Source organism: Otolemur garnettii, unplaced genomic scaffold, assembly GCF_000181295.1.
Source record: "Otolemur garnettii isolate 467f Iridium unplaced genomic scaffold, OtoGar3 scaffold00266, whole genome shotgun sequence".
NCBI classification, from domain to species: Eukaryota; Metazoa; Chordata; class Mammalia; order Primates; family Galagidae; genus Otolemur; species Otolemur garnettii.
Window position 1 is genome coordinate 356802 of NW_003852661.1, and position 10883 is coordinate 367684.

General features: G+C 35.8%; 1 protein-coding gene across 1 annotated transcript in view; it reads left to right on the top strand.

The window, feature by feature from the left end:
* Positions 1-10883, top strand: part of ALKBH8 (alkB homolog 8, tRNA methyltransferase) — a 53322-nt gene that overhangs the window by 15855 nt on the left and 26584 nt on the right. The window contains exons 6-7 of the mRNA XM_023508714.1: positions 581-685; positions 2275-2345. Coding sequence (XP_023364482.1) covers positions 581-685; positions 2275-2345 — 176 coding nt within the window. The remainder of the gene's footprint in view (positions 1-580; positions 686-2274; positions 2346-10883) is intronic.

The window sequence follows — 10883 nt, forward strand, 5'->3', positions numbered from 1 at the left end:
ACACCTGGCTATTTTCTCACTCTTGCTCAGCCTGGTCTTGAACCTGTGAGCTGAGGCAATCCATCTGCCTTGGCCTCCCAGAGTGCTGGGATTATAGGTCTGAGCCACCATGCCTGGCCTAAACTTAGCTGTTTTTTTTTTTTTTAATGACTTTAGTCTTTACTTTTATCATGAAATAATATTTATGATTCCAAAAAAGGTAATTAGTTCCTTTGGAAGGTGTGGTTTTTTTAAGAGAAATAATTTAAGATATAATTAAATTTAAAATAAGTGGATAATTTAAAATAGCAAAAAAGAAAGTTGGTCAAGTTAATTTCCAGTATGTAGTATATTTTTATAATTTTATTGCTATTTTACAAAATACCAAAATTGTTAGTACAGTTATTCTTTTGGACTTTTTATTTGAAAAAATTAATAACTTTTAAGGTTCTTAATTTTTGTTTTTATTTTTAAATTTTCCTTGTGGGTTTATTGTTATATTAATAGATCTGACTGCTAAATTAAAAGCTGAGTGATTTTTATCACAATGACTATTTTTTTATTCTTGGATTTTAGTTTTTTCATTCTGATTACTGCCTAGGTCTTCCTGACATTTGTGATAGCATTCTGGAGAAATGGTTGAAGGAAGGTTACATTAGACAGAAGCCTGATCAAGTGACCATAAATCAATATGAACCTGGACATGGTGAGCATTTGAAAACTGCAGTGATGTATTTCAGAACTAAGCAGGCTGTGTAACTCTTTCACACTAGTTTCTTTCTGTGCTGATGTTTATGTTTTCACCCGTGTTGACCCCAGCCCTTTGCAGATCTACACTTCAGTCCCTTGAGGAACTTTCTTCTTAAAGTGTAAACAGTCTGACACAAACCAGTTTGTGATTTTTTTTTTCTTTTTGTTCCCTCAAAATTTCACTTAGAGAGGGAAATAATGGCTTTAAACATAGGAGACATGTACACTGGAAGACACCAAATAATGTACAAATCCAGAGAAGAAGGATAATTGGATGATCTTTTCCCTCCTTTGAGAATGTGGAAGTCAATTTCAGGATGCCATGTTGGTGAAAAATCTTTACGTTACTGATTTCTTATACTTAAAAATTCGTAGCATCTTCATCTGATATTTGTAGTAATCAAAGGATTTTAAGGCTTTTATTTATTTATTTATTTTGGTTTAAACCACAGAAGTTTATTTTCTTCACAGTTTGGAAGCTGGGAAGTCCAAACTCCAGGGGCTGTGGATGGAGTTCCCATGGAGGCTCCGCCTGGCCCGCACCTTCTCAGGGTGCTCCCAGGCCTTCTCTCCCCTGTGGTGTGCAGGATGGACAGGACTTCCACTTCTCACGAGGCCATCCATCTTCCTAGATTAGGACCCCACACTTATGGCCTCTTTAATTTAAGCCTTTTATTAATGGCACGAGTTAGAGTTTTGTTTTCTCTTCTATATTCATCATAAGGAAAACTGAAGGCAAACATGGCTTTAGTTCTTTAGCCAAGTGAACTTGTTAATGCTTCACCTCTGAATTATAGAGACATTCTGACCTTGTCACTGGCACAACAAGGACAACTGGGGACGTCCCCTGTTGAAACAGAGGCTGCTCCTCTAACGCAGGACATGGGGAGCTTGCATTAGTTCCTTCAAACCAGCTGGTTCTGAAAAAGAGAGGAAATAGCCAAGCCAAGTGAGCTTGACTTTGGACTAACCAAATCAGCTAAGCCTAAGGCATTCTTTCTTTACTTTGGTCTCTAAGCTTCTTGAATATTGTCCATAAGGAAGTGTCTTGAATATGTTCTATAAGCTTCTTGTCTTGCTTTGTGCACCCTCGCCCTGTAGCAGGGTTTCTACTTTAGGGCTACTCACTTAACGTAGATTGATAATCAGTGGAGGAAGCCTTATCTTAATTCTTGATTCTGCTTTTGTTCTGGAAGTACTTGGGAATCCAATGTTCAAGGGGAAAAAAATGACTTTGTGCTTATCTTTACATCTTCCTCTTGGGCTAGAATGGGTAAGTGTCCTCTTGAGGCAGTCGCTCCCAACCCTTGATTTTAGAATCAAGTCTCAATGGCGCTTTAACTTGAAGTTGATGTATTTTTAGTTCAGATGTAGTTTAACATGTTATAGTCATATTCACCCTAAATATTTATTTTAAACTATAATTATAGTACCTTCCCAGTTGCCAAACAGTGTTTTCACCCTACTAGTATGAGGCTATAATTAGAGTCATCTTGAATCTTCTACAAGGAAACGTGAAGTGACATGTCCTCTTTTTCATCTTAGGGATTCCCGCTCACATTGACACACATTCTGCTTTTGAGGATGAGATCGTTTCTCTCAGTTTGGGGTCAGAGGTAAATCTTCAGACATTTCTACTGGGGATCGGCATACGTCTTACCTGGGCAATGCCCTCTTCATAGGACTACCCACATTCTTAATTAAAATTACTTAAGATTTAAAAACATAAAGTAAGGGCACTGTTAACAATTTGACTTCTTACAGAATGTGAAATTATCGCAGCCTCTTCATTTGGATGTCCAAAGTTTTATCTGTCAGCTCTTCAGATGCCAGGAAAACACTCGTAATTTAATATATATTTTTTTTAGTTTATTCATATCACGGCAGTTAAGTAAAATCTAGACTTAACTTTGGTACATCGTGGTCAACTTTTTTTTTGATTTGCTGATATAGCATTGCCATCTAGTGGCAAAAGGTAATAGCTGCAGGCCATATAAAAAGAAAACTACTAAAATGTATATGTACAGAATTCAATAAACTTTTAAAATATATTACCTGATTTAATCTTTTCAAAAACTCTGAGCAGTAGGGGGTAACATATTCATTTTTACAGATAAAAATAAGGAGTCATGTTTCTTTAATTTTTTTTTATAGTAGTAGTTTCTCCAATTCTTAAGAAGTTAAAAATGTGATTTAAAGTGATTCATGTGGACAGGATTTTAGATAAATTAGATAATTTTGATAGAATTTAAAATTTTAAATCTAAAAGAATCCTTAAAATATGAGGTCATCTAATCTTATTAGAGGCTGCATTAAATTTTGATTCTGTTCTGGATGATACTTTTTGCTAGTTAGTATTCGTATAGTTCCCATCAGTGCTTTGGCTTCTTAACCTTTGCTAACTTTGAGTGAACATGTTGATATTGTGACTGGAGAATTAGTGCTATTAGTTTGATATGATAAAATCATCTTATCAACTACATGTGTAGATTCTAAGTATAGGCCTTTGAATTAGGTGCTTTCAAAAACGATGAGGATGAGGAGGAAGGATAAAGAGCTTATCTCTGTCTAGTTTAGTTTTATTTTTATCCTCTATCCTTGCTTGTAGCTTTAGGTGACAAATGAAGAACCTCTCTGCTTTCTCCTCCCAACTGTGTAGCCAGTAGAGAAATGAGACAAAGATCATTGGAGAGAGAGTGTCAGCTTACTACTGACAAAACTGATGACAGAACATGGCTTTAGATCCGTAGCCAAGTGGACGTGTTAATACTTCACCTCTGAATTATAGAGACATACTGACCTTGTCACTGGCACAAGTGGACAACTGGCGACCTCCCCTGTCTAGAGAGGCTGCTTCTGTAACATGGGACCTGAGGAGCTGGCCTTAGACCCTTCAAACCTGCTGGCTCTGAAAAAGAGGAAAGGGCTGAGCTAAATGGGTTTGGTTCTAACTAACTAGCCAGCTAAGGCGTTGCTTATTTCTTGGGGATTTGTAAGTGAAGGGGTGGAGGAAAGCTAGGATTGTGCTTTCACTTTTTACTCGTAGAGAAATTCCCTCCCCTCCCAGGGAAATACGAGGTATGAGGACTCAATATCCCATCACTACTCTACAGTTTTTATTTAGAATTTGTAAAAAGGAAAATCTGCCCTTAAGTAAAAATGAAAATCTGGTGCAATCTTTGCCTTCATTTGGTGTTTCTGGAGACATGCAATTTTCAGCTGCCAATTTGAATGATGGAATTTTTGGTTAAAGCTTTTTTTGTAATACCTGGAAAATATGCAAGTTATAAATATGAGAGGAACAGTAGATTTTCTTTTAAAAATAGCTTTTAAGGGAAAGAGATTCTTTGTAATTGTGAAAAAAATGTTTACTAAACATTTCAGTCTATCATGCTATTTGAAACAGACTACTAAATTTTGGCCTTTATTTCATCTATCCAATGGGGTCAATAAAATGGGGTTAGTAATATTTCTTTCCTGCTGAAGGGTTGTGATGGGAATAAAATGAATTAATGTATGGGAAAAGTTTTTCAAACCCAGAGCAATCCATACATTTAAATGCTCATTAAGGAAGCTTGTGCCAGGGTTCTTTACTTGTAGCCTTCACTTCTGTAACAAGGGGAGACTCAGGGCCTAGAAGTGGGGTTTCCAGCGTCACAAGAAAGATGGACTAAAACTCCTGCACTCTGCTTTACTGGTTTTTTTTTTTTATGCTATGAATTTTTTTTTTTATGCTTGAATTTTCTTCTAGTAACGTCTATGTAGTTACTTAAATTCTCTTCTGGCACCTTACTTTAGACCTAGAATCTGCGTACCATACCTTTATACCTATTGCTTTTATTGTTTTTTTGTCTTTGATATCAGTTGTTTTAAGAAATTTACTGTGACTGTAACAGCTTCCCTTTCATTATAATGATTTTGTCAAAGGCATCATTGTTTGTTTGGGTTTTTGTAGTGGTTTTGTTTTGTTTGTTTCTCCTCAGCAAAAATCCTTGAAGTAATCTTTTATTTTTTCTCTTTCCTGGGACATTTCTAAGATCCTTCTTAATTCTTTTTTTTTTTTTTGAGAGACAGAGTCTTACTCTGTTGCCCTGGGTATAGTGGTGTGGCGTTCATAGCTTACAGCAAACTCAAACTCTTGGGCTCAAGTGATTTCTCTTGCTACAGCCTCCTGCGTAACTAGGACTGTAGTTGCCTGCCATAATGCCTGGCTAATTTTTCTATTTTTAGTAAAGACAGGATCTTGCTCTTGATCAGGCTGGTCTTGAACTTCTGAGCTCAAGTAATCCACCCACCTCAGCCTCCCCAAGTGCTAGGATTATAGGTGTGAGCCACTGCACCCGGACCTTTTTTACTTTTCAAATGCTCCATGTGAAAGTGTTCCCATGAACACTTTAACTTTAATATAAGTGTTACAGAAGTGCCTTATTTTTATGACTTCTTGAGCATATTTATAAAACTCCAACAATATATCTAAAAGATGGTGTACATTTCATAGTAAGCCAGACTAGTCTTGCTTTTTTCAAATATATTAGTTTTGTCTATACAGCTAAGTTGTGATTTTCTTTAATGCTTTTGCACCTCTAAAAGTTTCACAGGTAGATACATTTGTGTTACATGATATGTATAAAAATGAGGATGCTTTGAGTTGCAAATAATAGCTGAATACGCAAATGAAAGTGATTATACAGCAAATTCAAGCTAATATTTCGTAAAGATGTTTCACGGAAGGCTAGTTCCAAAAGTTTTAATTTGTTGGTTTAGCTCAGTGATTTCATCAAGGAGCCAATCAGATTCTTTTTTTCTCAGTACTCAGTGCTCATATACCCAAGGACTAGATTAGGGAGATACCCAGCGAGGAGTAGATGGTGCTGGGACACATCAATCAGGTACACCCTGTGAGATCAGTCAGGCTTTTGCTCTTAAGTATCCCTTCACCAGTAGGTTGACCATACTGCAAGTTGCGGTCTGCCTTTGCTGGCCAGACATGTTTTGAAAGATGCCCTTGCCATAAACCTCCTTGTGGTTATGAACTAGTAATGTTTTGGGGCAGATAATCAGTTCATTAAGTACAATTAGACTTGGTCAGCTGAGGATAAAAATGACCATTTAATGTGCATCTACTTAAAACCAGAACCAAACTTTTATCGTAAGAAAGAAAGAAAAATTTTGGTTAAGATTTATCCCAAAAAATGAAACTAAAATTTATGAAGGTTTCTTAAAAATTTTCATTTAATAATGTTTAGATTGTATTACAATTATGCATTAGTTTTTAGAACAAAGAATGAATCACATGAACTTTGTGTTGATAGTTTTTCTGATGAAATGTATCATTTTATCATAATATTATGTTATCACATATTAAAAATTTCTTTATTTAATTTTTACAGGTTAATTATAAAGAGAGGCTTTTCTTCCCCTAAAATATTATTGAAGTCTTTCTCTGCTTTTCTAAGAGTCTGTCTTAAACCTCTGATATCCACATTATTTTATTTAGAAGCACGAATTATGCATAACTGTTGTGTTATTTTCTTCTCTTATTGTAAAAGTCCTAACTCTGAGAGATTTTTATTTTTTTATTAAATTAATTATTTTTATTAAATCATAACTTTGTACATTGATGCATTTATGGGGTTCAGGGTACTGCTTCGATATACAATATGAAATGTTTACATGGAACTAAGTAACACATTCATCACAGTTATACTCATTTCTTAAAAGTTTTGAAATGTACCATTCTATCATGCACATTAGGTGAGATCCCCCCATCTGCCAGATTTTTAAATGTTAGATGGCTTTGCATGTGATTTAAGTGGTTTTCTGACATTTCTTTCATCAACTTCAGAAAATGTTCTATTTTTTCCAAGAATTGTGATTTCAACTTGTTTTATATTTGCCGTGCATTGGCTAATATTTATAATGCCAACATTTATTGGCATTACCAATAAAGGGATTACCATGGTAGGCAGAAATAACTGCTGGTATTGAAGAGAGAGCACTATTTGGGCAGGTACTGTTTTTATAAGAAGTCAGTTCACTGGTAAATATTTCTTATTATGATGACTTTTGCAACTTAATGGGCTAAGATAATTGGCTCCTTGGATGAAGACCCCCATCTAGGGCCATATCGTTCATCATATTACTTGTGGTGTGTGGGTTCATTCTTCAAATCCCCAAGACCAAGAACCTACTGAAGAAAAACATTATGGTAACACTTTAAATAGTTTCTTTTTGCCACTAGTTCTTTCTTTTGCCTTTCATAATTTGCTGTTAAATTCACTCATTTGATGTCCTAATTTCAGTTTTGTTTTTTTCTCTGTTTTAGAATGTTAACTCTACTTTAGAGTTTTTTTTGTTCCCCTGTTAGACTGTCTTTTTCCAAAGCAGGTACTGTGACTTATTCTGATTCAGAATGTCTGAGATGAAGGCTGGCTTTGTGTATTTGTAGAAAGCACAGGTGATTGTGTTGTTTAGGTAGGATTTTGAGCCATTATGATAGAAAATGCTAAAGCTGTATAATGTCACCTCCAAAGGCAGTAGGATTTTAGATTTATTTTTTCAAAGAATAAATAGAAATGAAGTAATATAGCCCCCCAGTGGCATTTCTAATCATCATTCAAGTAGATATTCCAGTGTAGTGCCAGGAACTGAAAAAGTTAAAGCCTGTGTGTGTTGTTTTCAGATCCATGGGTCTGAAACCTGGATTCAGCATTGAGTAAGTCGGGAGACTTAGGTTCTTGCTTATCCCTATTAGTCAATTTTAATTGACCATGGAGAAATCACTTTGTTTTCTGTGCTGTTTTAAATTGGCACATAATGTTTGCATTTTAATTGTCACGGAGAGTTGATAAGCATTTAGTAGTAGTATTGGCAGCTGCTGTTGTTCTGCCTCTGTTGGCACCAACACTGCCATTGCCATGATCATCACCCGAGCAGCTACCTATTCTATGCCTGGAACTGCGGTAGATGCTGTATTAAGTGACCTTTTCCCTATGGGGAACAACCCAGGGTCTTAGGAATAGATATACCCATGACTGTTGTTTTTCTTATTACTCTGGCTTTCTAATTTTCTCTTATTTATTTTGCTTAAGGAGGAAAGCCCAGAAAATAAATATACGGAATTTGGAAAACCTCCGAAAATATATTTGTTGAGTATAATGTACTAGTCTGAATCTAATAAGTAAACAAAGACAAAATTTAAAACCTTTGTTTTTTAAGCAGAGATAATGGAACATCTGTAGCCTTATATATAAAGTAAAACTTAATTTTATTGAAGTGGTTTGTTATTCTTTTGAGAGCCCGTTTTGAATGGTAGTGGATTTCACTTTGTATTTCCTACAAACAAATGAAGCAAATTAACGACGCCACAGCGATAATGATAAAGGAGAGCTCATAGCAAGTGGTCCTGGCATAGACATGGGAGTACGGGCCTATTATCTCTTAGGCGTTTAAGCTAAGCATTTATAATATTATACATGCAGTGGTGGCTAAAGTGTTTTCAATTTAGCGTCTTTTCCTTTTTAAGCTTATTTTTCTGTTATGCAATATATAATTTGTTCTCCACTGTAACCATTTGGCAGTGTATTTAGAAGGCTGAGCTAAGTAAAAGATGCCTCCTCTTTTCATTTTACGTTACTCTTGAGCCTAGCTAGGCAGAAGAGTTTGAAGCCATCTGTATTTGGGTGTGAAGAGGAAGACATTTTAGAGTCTATTCATTTAGCAGCTGAGACCTCTTTGTGGAAGGCAGAGTTGTTGGAACAGTGGAATTTACTGGCTTGTGCTATGAAGGAGATTTTTTTGTAGTGTTATCTTTTAAAAATTTCCCTGACCTAATTTTGCTTATTTCACAAATGTAGCACTGCAGGTGTGTTCCCAGATGTGTACCCTAAATATGGTAGAGTGGTGCCTTATCAGCTAGGACCGTTTTTATACCAGATGTATCGAATGATGTTCTGTCTCACATTTTTTCTCAGAGGCAATGAAAAATAAGTGCCTGTGGACTGCCGTGGTATTTAGCTGCTGTAGATACTACATACCTGGGCCTGTCCTTCTGTGTCATCAGGCACCATTACAGTTTGTCCCCTCTTGCCACCAGAATATAGAGGACTATACTTTATAAAATTGCTGCTGACTTGAGGACAAGGGAGCAGAGCTGGTCTTCTTTTACTAATTTTTAGGGTTGTTGGTTTTTTTTAGAGACAGAGTCTCACTTTATTGCCCTTGGTAGAGTGCTGTCGTGTCACAACTCACAGCAACCTTCAGTTCTTGGGCTTAGATGATTCTCTTGCCTCAGCCTCCCGAAAATGGGAAGTCATATGCAGTGATTTCAGGATGTGTTATTTTCCTTTGAGTTTCAGGAGACTTGATAATTTTGGGATTCCACCTTCGAAGAAACTTAGGCAAGTGGATTTAAATGTTCTGTCTGTGGCTTTGTTTTGTTTGTTTGCTTTAAAAATATTCCTTGCCAGTAGGAACCAATAAGGGAAATGGGTTTGCGGTGGGCCTTGATTTTAATTTGTCTTAAAGGAACAGGCTATATCACATAGGTAGAAGATTTAAAGATTAATAGCTGATGTCACAGTGACATCAGCTATTAATCCCCATGGTGTCTCTAGGGCAAAATTACTATCAATTCTTCTGCCCTGGAAAATACAGCATTTAGCAAGAGTATACTTCTAGAAGAAGAAGGTTTGTGGAACCTTCTTTTTGTTATTTAAAATAAAAAGCAAACTCTTAATTTCATTTGGATCAAGTGAAAATTTAGCACAACTATAGAAGATTTATATTTGGTAGGGTGTGGGGAAGCAGGTGGATATTCAGCTATGAAGTATATTTTCTCTGGTTAAATATAGTAAATTCTGACCTCTCAGCTTTTATCATTCTTCACATCATATTGTCACTCATCCAGATACTCTTCAGGGGGTTCTGTCTGTCAGAAGGTTAAGGATGTTAGCCTGTCCCCTGACTGTTGGGAATCAGGACTAAGTTTGTTTTCTTTTTCGGAAGTGTTCCCAGCTGTTCATTATCCTGTTGAGCCAACACGGAGATCTGTTTATTCCTTCACGTACTTTTCTGTCACCGACCTTATCTTTATTTGGGTGACAGAGGGATCACTGTATCTGGGGTCTTTGTTCTCTTTTATTTTGGCTGTGTAAAGCTTGTGTGAGATCACCGTGTCTGAGGTTTTATTTGTTTGCTTTGAATGTTATCCTCAGTCACGCTCCATGAACTTGCTGGGGACTTGATCTTTGTTGACTCTGCCATCTCAGAAAATAGAGAAAATAGGTAAAGCCAAAAACAGTAACTGGAAAAGCTCCTATGGAGCAAAACTATAACATGGCAGAATGATTCAGGAAGGGAACATTATTGATTGTGAAGCCTTAGTGAATGTTTTTAAGGTCTTTTTGTTTGTTTGTTTTTGTCTTTTAACAAGCATTTAGGTTAGGGTAGAGATATTTTAAGTATACTATTTCAATGATGAAATGTTTTAAGAAAAATTTACTTTTTGTAGGAAATCTACATTTAATTTTATAAATAAAAATTATATCATTAAATGAAAAAAACCCTCTACTGTCAAATTATATTCCAAAATAAATTTCAGAGGTATAAAGACTCCAATGTAAAGAATAACATGAAATCTGTAAGAAAATAAAAGTAAATATTTGTCTGATCAGGACAGGAGACTTTGCAAGCCTACAGAGAAATAAAGAAATAGACTATATTTTTGTGTTTTGTGAGCATAAAACAATAGATAGACAGCATTAAAAAAATGAACAGCTTTTGGGGCCAGCTATTGAAATTATAGGGCCCAGTTCAAAATGCAAATGTGGACATTGTGTTCAGAAAGCGGCAAATGTATCAGTAACGGTACTAAAACATAAAGCCTCTTTTTCTTCTATAGTCTCTCTTATCTTGTCAAGGTGGTTTTTATTTGGTATTTAATGTCATTCTTAGTAAGGAAATCCAAATTTTAAATTATTGGCATGAATTTTTAATTTTATTTTTATTTTGTATGTTACTAGTTTTAAATGCAAATATAAGAACACTTTGGCTCAGCACCCGTAGTTCAGTGGTTAGGGCACTGGCCACATACACTGAGGCTGGCAGGTTTGAACCTGGCCCCAGCCTCCTAAACAATAATGACAACTGCAACA